Below are 16,373 nucleotides of genomic sequence, written 5' to 3' on the forward strand. Positions count from 1 at the left end.
CATTGAGAATACTGATGGGCTCTTTAAGTGCCATCGGCTCAGCCAGAGATGTGAGTAGAGACCCCAGTTTAATTTAAGAGGTTTATTTAAATAAATAATTTTACCTTTCTCTTCCCCTTGCAAATCAAACAAATCCCTCAGAGAAGGGTAGTTGATTTGAAAACATTTTTCAACAGCAGGTTCTTATGCAGAGTTTTCATACTATTTGGAACACATATTTTAGCCATTCATTTTTTAACTGTATCCTCTTTCTTCAAAACACAGTACATGGAGCAGTCAAATGGAATTTGGTTACCTAATTTTTAGAGTTTTTTCAGTAACATGGGATATGGTTATTTAGCTGTGTTGTATAAAATTTAACCAAGCAGTTCCAGGCATAAAGATCTTTCACTGAAAATATTTATGAACAGATTGCAGATTGGACCTCCCCAGTCTAGCACCCTCGGGACCTGACCAGTTCCAGATGAAGGATATTGCCGACCAGGAAAGGTAATTTCTGGCTCCTTTCTGCCAGTGGCCCTCCCAGTCTCCCTGCCAGCTTCTTCCTGCCTGCTGGCCCCTCAGTGCAGGGCTTCCGGCCTCACTGTGGCAGCCCCGCCGCCGCAAGCACAGCCCCACTGCTGGGCTCCTGCCCCCACAGAGCAGCCCCCCTACTGAGGTCTAGCTGCGCCGCTGGGCAGCAGCCCTGCTTGGACTTCAGCCCTTCTGGGCAGCCCCACTGCCTCCCGGCCTCGCCATGAAAATCTGCCAGGCAGCAGCGGGGCTGCCAGACTCTTTGCTGTGCCGTGGGGCAGCCCCGCTCCTGGGTTCCTGGCCCCTCTGGTAGGCAGCCCCGCAGTTGGGCTCCTGGCCCTGCAAGGCAGCCCCGTCCCCTCCAGGCAGCTGTACTGCTGGGCAGCAGAGGAGCTGGTGGGCTCCTGGCCCCGCAAGGCAGCCCTGTTGCCTCCTAGTCCCCTCCAGGCAGCTGTGCTGGTGGGCTCCTGATTGTACTGCTGGATGGCCCTGCTGCCAGGATCCCAGCCCCACCAGCAGGCAAACCCACTGCCTCCCAGTCTTATGGGGCAGTTTCACCACTGGGCAGCAGCCCCATTACTAGGCTCCAGCCTGCCAGGCAGCCCCACTCCCTCCCATGCCATGTCGCCACCGGGAGGCAGCCCTGCTGCCGGGCTCCTAGTTTTCCTGCGACAGGGCAGCCCTGCTACTGGACTCCAGCCTCGCTGCAGGGCTTCCAGCAACAAGCCCTTCATAAGACTCTCTGGTCCTGAAACATCCCTGATCCGGAAGCTGTAGTCAATAGAAAAGTTTTAAAACACTGGCCTCTGGATGTCATGCACCTCAAAGTACAGGAGATCCTCGTGATTCACAGAATCTCTGTTCATGGTTCCACATATTCACAGGTCTCCTGTCCTGACCTGGGGGGTAGGGATGTTAAATTTCAATAAATCAGCTAATTGAGTAGTCGATGGAATTTCCGTTAAGGGGAACACGCACTATCCCACTGTGCCTCTCCCTTTGAAATGGACAAGAGTTGCCTGCGGCTTTGTACATTCCAAAGGGAGAGGAGCAGAAGTGGGCACCGGCGTGAGCGAGACTGTTTCAACCCCCACTTGTGCCATTTCCCTGCTGCCCTCTGCCTCACCTGCCCCCTGCAGAGATGGTGCTGGGGGGAAGGAACTGGTTTGTGCACCCCCCCCTTTGCTGCCTCTGTCTGATAGAGGCAGCAATTGAGGGGAGGAGCAACCAGTCAAGTTCCTACTCGACTACCCAATAAGCATTTATTTATCAAGTAGTCGACTAGTTGCTTACATCCCTACTGGAAGGGAGGGGTCAGGAGCCACGGTGAGTTCCCTGCAGCTCCCAGTCCCCTTGGCAAGTTCGGAAGTCGCAGGGAGCTCACCGCCGAGGCCTAGAATGCATCTCTCAGTATTTGTGAATTTCAGCATCCACCACAGATGGTGAGGGTTTCCTGTACTGTGAATAGCTGGTGTCAATCCAAAAAGTATAGTTACAAAAATGACTCAAAAATAAAAAACAAGTTTTTATGCATTAAATTGTGTCTTTATTAATAAATTCAGGCCTGCTGGGGGGGAGGGGGCGGGAGGGAGGGAGGCAAAGGAGATAGTTGTCCCAGGGCCCGGTGGTTCAAAGGGACCTATGTTCCTGGCTGCTGCTTGTGCTACTGCCATCTGGAGCATCGCGCCGTACTCTCCAGACTAGGAATGTGAACCCGTACCCATGTACGTGACTAACTGATGAGCCTGGGCTCACCAGTTAATCCTAACGGTCACAGGCAACCCTTCCCTCCCATGCCTCTGCACCAGAGGTGGGAGGGGGGCAGGCGAGAGCCGGTATGCACGTGGAGCCGGCTCTTAAACTGGCTCCCGCAGAACCACCTGTCCCCCATCCATGACAGTGCTACCTTCCACTGAGACTCTGGCCTTTGAATATATGAAACAATACATGGGTTTATTATATTGTTCAGTCACTGGTCACATAACAAACTTGGAGAGTTTAAAATTCTAGCTGCAATGTCCTCTGAGCAGGATGAAAGCACTTGTTGCATTGCTGAGTGACCACAAGAAAAATTCAATAGAATGTATCAGCATGTGTCAGTACTGATCTGGCCTTAGTGGAACATTAACTCATGACCAGCAGCACAGCTGGAATGATGTGGGACCAGAAGCAAATGATCTTTCCTGCATCTTGTGGTGTGCTGATATTTTAACAGAAAATTACAAAGTATTAAAATCCCAAGAGATTCCAGAGTGCTTTGCAGGTACCAAGATGGCATTATCTGCTACCACTGAAATACACCAGCCAGTTGGTGGTGGTGGTCTTTACAAGTTCTCTGTCTGTGCTCCTCTAATAACCCTTGCTCCACACAGAGCTTAAATACATAATTAGGATCCCCTATATGCAGATCCTTAAATGTAAGTGTGTGAGTGGTTCTATTAATTTCCCAGGGTCTACGGAGTTTAAATTAAAACAGATACAAAGTGCTTGCAAGGCTGGAACCTAGAAGATTTAGAACAGATTTAGAATGGGCAACCCATTAAACAAAGAGAGCCCAATCAGCGGCAGAAAAAAATGCGAAGAGCCACACCAGACATTTTTTTTGAGCAATTTTTGTTGAAAAGAGCTCCCCACCAGCCCCCCAGAATTGTTGAGAAAAAACAGAACAAAAAAACAACGCAGCAGACGGCTCCCCTGTACCGGTGAGCACAGGGAGCCAGGGGCCAGGGACCATTTCTAGAGACACGGGGCTGGCTTCGCAAGCTGTGGGGAAGGTTTCTCAAGCTGCACTTTAAGAGGGGAAAGAGCTGTATGCGGCTCGCAAGCCCCGGGTTGGCCACCCCTGATTTAGAATATCCATGCAGGAGAGAAAAGAGAGAGGATCTTATAAAAATATGATACAATCTTCAGACAAGCCGAGAAGGGTATAAATAAGGATTGTGAAAAAGTATAAACAGAAAAAGGGTTTTCAAAGACTTGCTAAGCTATACGTCTAAGAACAACAGTGCCCCACATAAGTTCCTGTTTAGAATCCATTGACTAATTTCATTTTATGGTTTCAGCCCTATTAGAGTAGGTAGTGGGACCTCCCTTATCCATCCTGTCAGAAAGGCAGCAAATAGCCTCTTGTGACCTACTGACTTAATTCAGCCATATGGGGTAAACTCACACTAACTAAAATTATTAGAAAAAATACCAATTTCTTCCTTTGTTGGTAACCTGTACTGACTCTCAAATTCTTCCTATTTTTAGGCAAGGAACTAAAGGATACATTTTTACCACTAGAATTTCAAGGGCAATGAAGGAACATAGCATGCAGTTACTCTTCCTCCATGTGTTTAAATCCCCAGGCCAAAGAGCTAATCTTGAGATAAATGCCAGGTGGTTTTTAATGATCACATGGAGCCCAAACTTCCCAGATTAGTTTTACATCCTGTCCAAAAATATCACTAATTTGTATGATCCAAATGTCAGGACTGAAACCTAAATTAAACACAAGAAAATTAAACAGGTGAGCAATGTAATAAACTTTTAAAGCTTTTTTTTATTTTAGGGCCTAGTTTTGGATAAACATGCATGAGCAGACACCTCTAATTTGGAGCCCTTTTGACTTCACTGAAGTTTGGCATAAATATACATACAGAGTTTATCACAGGTGTATTGACGACAGTATTGCCAACCCCAACCATCTAAAAACCATGAGTAGTGCACCCCAGAAATGAGATTTGGTCAAATAATTTTTAGGTACTCTTAATTTGACTTTTCATTTTTTGGGGACTTTAGAGTGCACTTTAGAGTGTACTTAGTTTTTTAAACTTTTTAAACATCTCTTAAATAAATTAAAATCTATATATATTTTAGGAATTGCAGCTTTGAGAAAAGCACCAACAGTTTACATACTGTGATTAAAAATAGCAAAAGTTGACAACACTAGCAAGAAACAGATATTTAAGAAATATTGTATGTGAGATCTTCCATAAAAACTAAGAAAAATACTATTATTTATGTTAAAATATCCCTCAGTATTATTAGATGCATTTTAATAGCTTAGTATGGGTGTTCCTATTAATATTACATTATAAAAATACTAATTTTGTAAAGCAATGTTCTATGTAACCAACAATGAATATTTAGTGCTTTGCTACCTGACAATTTCCCTTGAAGATATAGGAAAGTTGTTAATTAATTCAATGAAAAAATAAATAAGTTAATACAGACCAAAACACGGTTAATTGTCCTTGGGTGCCATGGCCCATGCCATCTGTGGCATCAACGCTACAGTACCCGAAACCTGCCACTAGATGGCTCTCAGGCATTGGCCGTATTATTGGCGGAAGTAACTTCATCAGCATTCCTTCTAGCTATTGCCCTTACCCTTGGCGGAAGTTGATTAGGGAAAGGTCCTGGCAGATTATGGTTACTATTATTGTTAAAAAAAACTACTAATCTTTTTTACATCTGTTGTTCTTGAAATAAATATCTTTTTGTCTTCATCTGACCATATTATTTACTAGGTGTTTGAGGTTGGTTCATATTCCCCCTTTCGGTCTCCTGATCAGGGTTATGCCCTACAAGGACCTTCAGGAGCAATCTCATCAGTCCGCGCGCTCTTCCGCTCGCTCTCTCTCAGCGGCGCTGCCTGTCAGGGTGGCCGCCATTAACCGCCGGTAAGTCCCGGCCGGCCGCAATCCGTTGCCATCTATTCCCGGGGGGTCCGCTAGCCCGGCCTTGCCGCCTCCTAAGGCCTGTCGGCGGTCTCCTCCATTAGCGCTGCGGGGTATTTCCCGGCGGGGGGCGAATTATTTCGGTCGCGGAGCCCAAGCCGGGGAGTCGCCTGGCGGCCGCGCCGGATTCAAGAGGCGGCCCAAGGCTGGGGGGGAGGTTGGCGAGGCCGAGCTGGGCTGCTCCGGGAGGGGCGAGTTATGGCTCCCCAACGGAAGCGGGGGGCTCGCGCCGGCCCTGGGGAAGTGGGGGGTAGAGCAAGTGGTGACCGGAGCTCGGAGACGGGGCGTCTCCGGAGCGTCCCTCCGCTTCCCAGCCTGGCCTGCCGGCGAGGCGCGTATCGGTGCCGGCAACGCGCGGGTTGCGCCTCCGAGTTCTGGGGTCGCAGCGGGGCCTTGGCTCTGGCGCCGGCCGACTTGTGCGCCTGCAATCCTAGGGGAATTGCTGGGGGGGGGGGGGGAGACGTATTGGCCCAGAGCAGCGTACGCGCGTGGCCGTACGATCTTCCCCCATAGCCCGCTCCTATTGAATGGCAGTTTACTCACACGAGTCGCCTGACCACGGGGTCTTCACTTTCCAATATCGTACTACGGTGCTGAACGTCTTAGTATCTGAGTCTCGTTTACTTCTCAACCAAGATCGTACTGGAAATCCCAGTTTACAGTGGCTGCATAAGCCAGTGTGTTGGTCAGTGGAAGTGAGCGTTTGGCTATCGGTAAGGGAAAGGTCTTTTAGCGTTAATGCTAGAGGGAGTTACTGCATTTCATAGAGGAAACCTCTTTAATGAACACACAATTAAAATTGATGTACAGCTGCTGGGGTGATTAGAGATATAGGCAAGATGGGGCAAAATTATACATACTATTTCGTTTTCTATATAATGGAGTATGTGCTGCAAGAATAGCTGTTTGGACACATCCACCACAGAACAGGGCAGTGGGTTCATTAAAAACATCTGGTGGAAGTTCTAGGATATGAATTGCGAAGATATTTTATTCCCAAATAATTTTGACTTATGTGGGGCAAAATAGGACCTCCCCAGGACCGCGTCTGGAGAGCTTTCAGTACTCTTCCAGCTTCGGAAGTGGGAGGGAGAGCTATTGCAGAGGAATACCCATTCCATTACTAGCTCTGCAAGTGGTTAGTTAATGGAAGACAATCTGCTACATGTTTCAATGAGATGAGGTCCTTCTACATCTTGTTCTGTATTGTTTCTTATCCCTGTTTTATTTATCTTAGACACCATGCCTGCCCTCAGACCCCTTGTGAAACCTAAGATCGTCAAGAAGAGAACCAAGAAGTTCATCCGCCATCAGTCAGATCGCTATGTCAAGATCAAGGTATATATCCTTCTGATTAAAAAAAAAAAAAGTGTTTAAATCTTGGAAGTCTGAGAAGTGAGTGTATTTAGAAGTTATTGGGTAAAACATAAAAAGTACCTTCAATGATCCAGTATCAGAAATGTGGATTTTCTGTATTAATGCTGTATGGTAGAGGCTCTTTGCAAATGTGCTTCTATTGTTATACAGGATGTGAGAGATGCTTGATTGAAAGATTACGTCCACCCTGTGTATTTTATTTATTCTTCATGATTGTGTAATTGTATTCTTAAAATGTCATTGCATTTCCGTAGCGCAACTGGCGTAAACCAAGAGGTATTGATAATAGAGCTCGCCGGAGATTCAAGGGGCAAATCTTGATGCCCAACATTGGTTATGGTAGCAATAAGAAGACAAAACACATGCTGCCCACCGGATTCAAAAAGTTTCTGGTCCACAATGTCAAGGAACTTGAGGTGCTGCTGATGAGTAACAAGTAAGTTGGGAAAAATCTCTTTAAAACTTAACCCTGGTATTCTGTGATGTAGGTTTACACTTTCAATTCTGTTTCAATGTTGTGATGAAAGTCAAGGCTCTCAAGGGAGGGGGAGAGGCAGTAGTCCAGGGTGGATTGCAAGGGTGGGGAAAGATTGATTGAAAGGGCCGGAAGCTGTGAGATCAGGGGTGTGGAAACTTTTGGATTGGGGGCCACTGACCCACAAAAAAATTAGGGACCACACAAGTAAGAAGCACAAAATAATCCTTGTTGATGTGGCTCCCGACGGAGGAGAAAAACATCCTTCACATTCCACTCACGCACCAGAGCCTTGGGGGGGCCCCCGCCTAGTAGATTTTGTGTGCGCCAGCCCTGCGGTGGAGTAGCAAGGGGGCTGGAGCACCTGCATGGGCTCCCCAACAAAGGGGGGTGCTGAACCTCAGAGGCCGGAGCCCCTGGACCTGAGGTTCCCCACCCCTGGCTTACAGGGTAACCAGTTAACCCTTTCCATTCCTAGTTTAGGTGACTCCCTGCCATCGTGCACCTGCTGGTCTCATTGAGTACAATTTCTTGGCCAATGTGAGTGGCACACATCACAAGTTGGGGGCCAGAACCAACCAGTGGGCCATCGGTTCATTATCCTTATGCTATATTTTAAGTTCTAGTGAGAGTGAAATGCTCTGTTCACTCTTCCTCCTGTCTTTGCTTCTTGCTGGAGCAGTTCGCTCTCCTTGCCCATCTACACCATAATTTGCTCTCAGGAAGTACTATGCTGTTTAGGAGCTTAACTCATTAGAGCCTTGATCATGTTTGGAGGCCTGTGGAAGTTACTGATATCCAAATAGACAGGACTTGCCAAGTTGCGGCAAGCCCATTGCTAGCCACGCGGAAGCACATGCTGCGTGCGCGCAGACTGCGCTGCACGGCTGCACCAGGCTAAAATCTACTTGCCACGGGTGAGTAGATTGCCTGATTTGTCGAGCCCTGCAATTAGAGATGGCAAGGAGTTGAAACTTTGAAAAGCAGGAATACATGCTCAACCTAATTAAAATTTTTGCTGGAGCGGGGAGGGGTGGGGAATAATTGAAGCTAGCGCTAGCCTGCAACTGCTGTAACCTCTTTTCTCCAGCATCCAAACCCCTCAGCAGTATCAGCTTGCAGACCAGTAACTCTCCCAGCCTGTACCCTCTAACTCAAAACCAAGCCATGATTTCTTGCTGTTCCTGTAATACCTTGCTTTTTTGGAACACCAAAGGACTGTAAGATGTGACCATAAAGGATTTTAGGAATTGACTTAAAAAATACAAGGCTGTATTTGAATTTGGGGGTCCTAGGCAGAGAATATTTGAACACCTGAATTACAATAACAGAATGGCTGTGCTTGCCTACCTTGTTTCCCCTTCAAGTCTCCCTTCCTTGGATGTTAATAAAATGTTTTTATTTGTCAGCTTCAGGTGTTAGAAGATCATTGTGTGATACTTCAGTAGTTACTGAATTTTGATATCACAGTGAAGAAATTATGAGCTTTGATTAAATAAAACCCTAACCGTTGCTTTTTATAGGTTTTTGTAGATTGATCTTAGTCCTATGATACAGGCTTCCTAATGTAGTTATTCAGAGCTGAAGACCTGTAGGGCAGAAGGGCTCTGGAGAAATCATATAGTCATTAACCCCAGTGCTGAGCAAGAACAAGGTTAACTAGGGTTTCTGAGAGTGGTTTGTCTAACCTGTTCATTAAAACTTGGGGTAACGGGGAAGCATCACAGGCTAACTAGAGGAAAGGGGGGAGCTGCTCCAGCCTGGGTGAGCCCACTGCACCATGGGCAAGAGGGATGCCAACCAGACTGGTCCAGCCCCTTGTCTGCAGGATCCCATTTAAGCCATTAAGTGGTTAACCAATTAAACAGGATTTTATATCTCTACTTAATCTTCAGTGATGGGGAGCAATAAGGAGTTTTCCTGTAAGGACAGAAGTATGGTCTTAATTAGGGATGTAATAGACGAACTAGTTACATGGTTAACTGCTAAGTCTTAGCTTATCTGTTAATGTGCAGGTTCCCACCCCACTCCTGGGATGAGGGTAGTTAGGAAGGAGCAGGCAGCGAAGCAGATGGAAGCTGGCTCCTGGGGAGCTGACTGTGGGTGTATGTAACTGCTGAAATTTTCAGTAGTTAAACGGTTACCGATTGACCTGCTTTTTAACATTCCATAGTCTTAGTATCACATCAAATTCAGGATCTTATTTGGCAAGGTACTGAACACCTCACTGTCTACAAACTGCTGCAGCAGCATCCTAGAAAATACTAGGCAGATAGATTGCTTTCCATCAACTTAACCATTAAGTGCTGTAATAACAAGCTAGGAAGGAAGTAATGATTTAGGAATAATGTGTTAAGATCATATTTACTGTCAGTGGTAGGGCCTGAGTCACTGCTGACATGTGTATGCTACTCCCAACTTAGCTGTTTTCACTGGATCAATGCTGCATTTTTCCCCCACAGTAACTTGATCCTAGGGATGTTAGGATAATGTAGAGAAGTGGGGTCAGCAGAAGAAAATGCAATTGTTATTTGAAGAAGAGAATTGTAGACAGTTGCAACAACAGATATCAGTGTGTGTTAATTGGGAGCAGGAAGGGTTATCTTGTGAATCAAGAGTTACATTTCTGCAACAGTGGGTGGATGAGAGAGGGAGAGAGGAAATGAAATGCAAGTTGGAATGTTTGTGGACTATGAAACTTTAGTAGATTTTGCTAAAATATTAGATTTAAAATCTAAACTGATTTTTCAACTAATAGGGTGTGTTCAGAGTTTAGATTTAATAGATATTCAAATGTAAGTCTATTTGATCCTAATTAAAAATAGTCCAGAAGAATGTTAGGAGTTCCTCGAGAGGTACTGCTTATACACCTGATTAATCTCAGATGTGTGTATTTCTAAATGCCTAAATCATGAACTTTCATTAGATACCCACCCAGTGCTTAAAGTAAATATTCAAATATAGTAACTTTCTTGCAAAAATACTTGGAGCCACTTGCTGGCTACGTCTAGACTGGCATGATTTTCTGCAAATGCTTTTAATGGAAAAGTTTTCCGTTAAGCATTTGCAGAAAAGAGCATCTAGATTGGCACGGACGCTTTTCCGCAAAAGCACTTTTTGCGGAAAAGCGTCCATGCCAATCTAGACACGCTTTTGAGCAAAAAAAGCCCCGATCACCTTTTTTGCGCAAAACAAATCTGAGCTGTTTACACTGGCCCTTTTGTGGAAAAGCTTTGCGCAAAAGGGACTTTTGCCCGAACGGGAGCAGCATAGTATTTCTGGAAGAAGCACTGATTTCAGACAGTAGGAAGTCAGTGTTCTTGCGGAAATTCAAGCAGCCAGTGTAGACAGCTGGCAGGTTTTTCCGCAAAATCAGCTGCTTTTGCGGAAAAACTTGCCAGTCTAGACATAGCTGCTGTGTTTTCCCTAGCGAATGCCCGCACACTCAGTTCAAAGTTGCCGTATCTATGCTGCTTAAAGGGGGAGATTTTATTCCTAGGCTGTGAACTGAATATTGGCCTGTGTCATGTTGCTGAAGTACTGACTCTTTATCCATATTATTTTAATAGGTCTTATTGTGCAGAGATTGCTCACAATGTTTCCTCCAAGAACCGCAAAGTAATTGTGGAGAGAGCAGCTCAGCTTGCTATCAAGATCACCAATCCAAATGCCAGACTGCGCAGTGAGGAAAACGAATAAATGTGCTCCTCTTTTGTGTAACTGTATTTAATAAAATACAAAACCCCACAATGTGGTGGTGTGTTGAATGTTTGAATTGAATTAAGTCTTCATTGGATCAGAACTGCAGGAAGATTTCATCTCCCTCTGAAACTAGCAGCAGCTTGAGCACCTCCATTTTCCCTCTGTGCTAGTCTTGAAGTTGGAGGGAAGGAGCCTCATTTATAGCTATGGTGTGAAGTTGCACCGGTACTGGCTTAGTCCTTATTTTCCTAGTATGAGATTTTCTACACTTGTGAAACAGACAGCTTGTTGAAATCAAAATGAGGCCTCAAGGGATAGGCTACTAAGGTAAAAACTTTTACTTAGTTCATAATCTGGGTTAGCTTGTCTAGAACTCATTTCTAAACAGCAGTTGAATTTAAAGATGCAAGCAGAAGCTGAAAGGGGAACAGGAGTACAACACTGCTTGAATTGCCCTCCTGCTACACCATACAAGTAGATTTAAGACTAGTTCAAATCTTCCTGATGGGGTACTTTCCCACAATCTTAGCAAGCTTGACATTTCTGAATGCATGCTTCTAAATTATAGAAGCATGTGTTGCTTTATTTAAATTCAGTAATGCTGCACCTCAATGCTGTTTTTAGTTGTGGCAGTTAAGAGGTGGAAATATACTCTGCCAATAGTTAATACAAAATGCTTTATAGTAAAGATAAGATTCTGTGCTACAGGAGAGGATAACCAACAAGCTTGCAGTGCTGGAGCATATCTGATTGGAATGCAATCTTGAAAAAATTTCCCTACAGAATGTAGGACATCACTTTTCAGTTAATGCTTTCCAGGCTTGATTTCTACTATGTCAATTTTTCCCCCCCAACATCCCTGGTCTCCTTTACACCTTTCACTATTGATAGTGGGCGTACATTAAACAATGTCTAACAATTACTATGATGGTGTATTAAATAGAAAAGGAAATTTTTTAAACTGTCTTCTGAAACATCACATGAATACATGTAGTCCTTAAAGTAGCTTGAGAGACATGAACAAGGAGCAGCATAGCTGAAATGCTTTAGTTGACCAAATGTTTTACTTCTATTAAATACAGCTTCAAAATACATTTTTATTGTCCCAGGATGCTACTCATACCAAATGGAAAGCTCTCACAGTTTGCACTATAAATAGTACATTTAAATGTTTCACTCTTAACTAAAGTCAAAAAGAAAGCAACCTGAAAAGGAAAATTACAAATCCATGGCTGCAAGAAGTACTATGGCTTCAGTCTCAGGTTTGCTATTACTCAAATCTATTGTTGTCACAGAATGCTTTGGTATCTGACAGCCACTGCCAAGAGTAATTTCCTTGTGGAACACTTCTGGCACTAAGTCAGGAAAACACTGCTGCATATATAAAAAATTAAATATATGGAAGATTAAAAGTATAATTAAGCATGACATTCAGTTTTGGAAGACAGTTTGTACAAAGTAGCTCTGAAATCAAACTAGTGGAGAATGAAAATTGAGAGCTTTGCCTTTTGCAGCCATAAAAATGACTATCAAAATTGTGAGTTTAGCTACAATGGAAATCATTAAAGCTTGAATGTTAAATTCCACTCAAGTGCAGTTTACAGCAAACATTTGAAAGAAGGGCTGTGATACTGGCGCTTTGCTTGTTCTGAATTTCAGGACATTGCTCTTAATTTTTAAACTAGTCTAGTGAGGATAGATCTTTTGCAAACATTTTGGATTTTTTAAAACCATTACACATGCATTTTTAAGTTGCCTTTAAACTACTGTCCTTATCCAAAATGGTAGTGCAAGAAATGTTACCACGGTGGGAAATTGCTCTGAGGGAGTTACAATTTATTACTGAAAAATAGAAACAGTAAAGTTAGATAGCTGAACTTAAAGCTTAGAATAATTCCAAATTAAATATACTTGCTTTGTTCCAGCTGCAGTATACCACACAGTTTACCTTATTATTGCTAACTTAGTTTCATCAGAGGTCTGACTCAAAGCAGAACTAGTCATTTTTAAAAACATACACACTTTTTTAAAGCTGAGGCCAGCTCTGAGACATTCTTCTGCCTGCCAGTGAAGCATCTTGTTTCATTTACATGTTGGAGAAGAGCGATGGGGAAGGATATGGCAGACTTAACTCATATCCATTGATTCTATGGTAGATAATGAAGCTGAGTCCTTTTGAATGCTTTCATAGAGTGAAGCCATTTCTGGATTGGCTCTGATTTGAGAAGAAAATTCAGTCATCACTGGACTCTTCTCTACTTCAGGGATGGTTAGTAGAGCAGTTACCGCCCTCATTGCTGAACGTTTCAGTTCATCCTGCTTTTCAAATTCTTGTTTCACTGAACCAGCTTTTACCTAAAAAAATTAAAAACAGTGCCCTTAAATGGGATCTGGAAAAAGCCAAACATGTATGCTGGGAATATACACACAGTCTTACTGGGAGAACATAAGAATAGCCATACTGGGTCAGACAAGGTCAGTCTAGCTCAGTATCCTGTCTTCTGATAGTGACCACTGCTAGGTGCCCCAAAGGGAATGAATAGAACAAGTAATCAAGTGATCTATCCCGTCATCCTTCCCAGCTTTTGACAAACACGGGCCAGGGCCACTATTCTTGGCCAATGGCTAAAAGCAATGAATTTATCTGGTTCTTCTTTGGATCCTGTTAAAGTCCTGCTGTTAATGACATCCGCAGGCAGGGAATTTCACAGGTTGACTATGTGAAGTACTTCCTTTTGTTTGATAAACCTTCTACCTATTAATTTTATTTGATAACCCCAACTCTGGTGTTATGAGTAAATAACACTATTTCACACAAGATTTTATAGACCTTTACTTACACACACCCTGCCTTAGTCATCTCTCATAATCTGAAGAGTCCCAGTATTATTGATCTTCATATGGCAGCCGTTCCATACCCCTAATCCTTTTTATTGCTCTTTTCTGAACTTTTTCTAAAGGCGAGATACCTTTTTTTAGATGAGGCAACTACATATGCATGCAGTATTCAAGATGGATTTATATAGAGGCAATAAGATCTGTCCTAGTCTATCCCTTTAATGATTCGCAGCTTTTTTAAACTGCTGCTGCACATTGAGTGGATGTTTTCAAAGAACTATCCATCATGACTCCCAAGATCTGCCTCAAGTGGTAACAGCTAAATTAGTCCATTTTATACATACAGTTGGGATTTTTTTCTGGTATGCATTACTTTACATTTATCAGCATTAATATTCATCTGTCAAGGTAGTGAGAGAGGTGGAGTTAATTGGAGTTTTTCAAAAGCAATCCATGTAGATCATATTCAGAAAGATCAGAATTAAATCAACCCTGAGCACTGTTCAACATTCCTAAAGAAGTTATGCCTTCATCTTAGAATGAAATTTGAGGTACTTACACTTTTCATCATCAAGATGATCATGAACAAGGTTGTACATGTATTCACAAAGAGATACTGCCTTTATCTACACACATCTCCACTGGCAAGTGCTACATAGATACATCAGTTTAAGATACACATTTGAAAATATAAATTCTAGGCACAGTATAATACACCTGACCAAATTAAACAAAACTTGATTTTCTATTAGTAGCCAAGGTGACTGGGTACTTCTGTCCTCAATTATAACTGCTCCACCTACGTGTGAAATAAATTACATGAAATCTAACAACTGTAGTTACTTTTTCACTGGTTGGTTTTACTGGCTCTTCACTTTTAAGTCTTTAATTAGGTAAAAACATCCCTCTGCTATTTGCATACTGAATACTAAGCAGAAAATAAATTTGCTTTGTATTCGTTCTTTTACACCTGTAAAGCCAACACAGAATCTAGCTCTGTCTCCCATAGTTACTGTGGCTTGAACATCAGCAGAGCTATTTTGGTTCCAACTGTAGAATATTTGTTACAGGTTGCAAGCTGAAAGGACCCAGGTGACTTTGCAGGGATGGCAGTTAAAAACCCCATTCTTTCATTTAATAATTGAGCACATCTGATTCAAAGCCAATGGAACAATGTTTTTACTCATTTTTTAAGCAGAACCACAATGGAAGTCTCAAAACTAAATTGATCTTGAGTGCCGTTTACTGCAAGTATGGAAATAAGCAAATTATGATTTAAGGAGGCTGAGTTTAACCTTAAGACTAAAGTAATATTGCTGTAAATATTTTCTGCAGAGTTCTAGTTTTTAAGAACTTGTGACAAAAATTCCATTCCGTGACAAGTCGTTTAAATATTGCATGCCCCAAATTGGCTCATTTTCAGCAAGTTCTGACAACACTGTCTAAGGTACCATACCTTCCAGTAATGTTTAATTCTTGTTTTACTACAAATGAGAAATTCTTGATTTTAACCAGCCATTAAGACCGAGGTTGCAGTACCAAAGCAGTGGTGCTTGTAGACTTTCCAGATCTTGGAAAATCTCTTTTGCACACGGAAGAATAGCACTGACTTTTTTTTCCAAAATAGCAGACGCTCAAATATATCTGATAACTGAAGCTTTCATTTAATTGTACCTTAGTAGAGCAGGTTGCCCGCAGGGGTTCAATCAATCGTTCTAGCCTTTGTAGAACTGCATTAGGGCACAGCGTGGAGAGTCGAGCCAGCATGATGAACGTCAACATCTAGAGGATTTTTAAAAAAGGGCTGATTTAAAATACTCTCTGATGCCCCTCAAACCCAGAAGCCTTCTGTCAAATCCCCATGCACTCTACTGCAACAATTTCAAGCAGAAATTACTGCATCACATTACACTGTTCTCTGTTGGATGGTTTTCTTTGTAGTCATAAGGGACTGGTTTTTTAGACAGAAGAAAGGCTTAGATTCTAGAAAATAAAATATACAACACATTCCAAAGCATTACAGAATACACATGGCCCTTCCGAGTATTTAAAAACAGGCCAAATCCTACAGCCCTTAAGACTTCTCATGCAAAACCTTTTCACATCAGAAGGTGTTTTGCCTCACGAGTACTATAGGATCTGGCCCTCAGCAGAAGTCAAATTTGAAGGGAACTGGAAGAAAAAGACCTGTTCTTACAATCCGCCTATAAATCATATGAGTTACAGTAAGTGAGAGTAGACCAGCCCTAACAGAAGAATCCTATGAACAGTTTTTGTACTGCTTGAATTACATATTGTTCAAATGGTAAAACAAAAGTGAACAGAGCTGTACGAATACAAAAGTATTTATATAAGCACAGCTTATTTCTAAAAAGCTGTACCAATAGGAGCATTTCATACTAGTACAATTGTATCCACACAAAATCCATTTTTCAAAGCCAGAAGGGACCATTGTGATCATCTCGTTCAACTTTCTGTCTACCATAGGCCATGGAACTTCCCCAAAATAATTCCTAGAGTGCATCTTTTAGAAAAATACAACTTTGATTTAAGATAGTGACAAAGAATCCATCACAACCTTCAGTAAACAGTTCCAATGGTTAATTTCATTGTTAAAAATGTATGCCTTAATTCTAGGGCCGCTGAAGATGAAGGTTGCTCCAGCTGGGCTGGAGAGCCCCTGCCCACAGCTGGCCCTACAGGGCTGGAGCAGCCCCCTGCCTGGGGTGGGGAGAGGGGATGCT

The 16,373-nt window shown here is 43.0% G+C and overlaps 2 protein-coding genes and 1 non-coding gene across 3 annotated transcripts in view; 2 read left to right on the plus strand and 1 right to left on the minus strand.

Annotated features, from left to right (window-relative positions):
• The first annotated feature begins 5,034 nt into the window (after positions 1-5,034).
• Positions 5,035-10,860, plus strand: RPL32 (ribosomal protein L32). Its single transcript, XM_075938733.2, has 4 exons — positions 5,035-5,180; positions 6,475-6,575; positions 6,869-7,050; positions 10,659-10,860. Exons 2-4 carry the CDS (start codon positions 6,480-6,482, stop codon positions 10,786-10,788), a joined length of 408 nt encoding a protein of 135 aa, XP_075794848.1. The 5' UTR covers positions 5,035-5,180; positions 6,475-6,479; the 3' UTR covers positions 10,789-10,860.
• Positions 6,267-6,406, plus strand: LOC112547418 (small nucleolar RNA SNORA7). The gene has a single exon (XR_003091161.1). It is a non-coding gene; the product is annotated as a small nucleolar RNA SNORA7 (small nucleolar RNA).
• LOC102455902 (cullin-associated NEDD8-dissociated protein 1-like) overlaps positions 10,784-16,373 on the minus strand; it is a 35,830-nt gene continuing 30,240 nt past the window's right edge. The window contains exons 16-17 of the mRNA XM_025189572.3: positions 15,304-15,411; positions 10,784-13,146 (exon numbers count right to left, since the gene is read on the minus strand). Coding sequence (XP_025045357.2) covers positions 12,919-13,146; positions 15,304-15,411 — 336 coding nt within the window. The 3' untranslated portion in view covers positions 10,784-12,918. The remainder of the gene's footprint in view (positions 13,147-15,303; positions 15,412-16,373) is intronic.

This window comes from Pelodiscus sinensis, chromosome 11 (assembly GCF_052426305.1).
Source record: "Pelodiscus sinensis isolate ZL-2025 chromosome 11, ASM5242630v1, whole genome shotgun sequence".
In the NCBI taxonomy this organism is placed as follows: Eukaryota; Metazoa; Chordata; order Testudines; family Trionychidae; genus Pelodiscus; species Pelodiscus sinensis.

What these genes read in the sequence shown, in the direction of transcription:
- RPL32 (XM_075938733.2), top strand. Translation starts at nt 6,480, where the DNA reads ATGCCTGCCCTCAGACCCCTTGTGAAACCTAAGATCGTCAAGAAGAGA. An exon ending in ATCGCTATGTCAAGATCAAG is followed by an intron (nt 6,576 to 6,868) that starts GTATATATCCTT and finishes GCATTTCCGTAG; the next exon opens with CGCAACTGGCGTAAACCAAG. An exon ending in GTGCTGCTGATGAGTAACAA is followed by an intron (nt 7,051 to 10,658) that starts GTAAGTTGGGAA and finishes TTATTTTAATAG; the next exon opens with GTCTTATTGTGCAGAGATTG.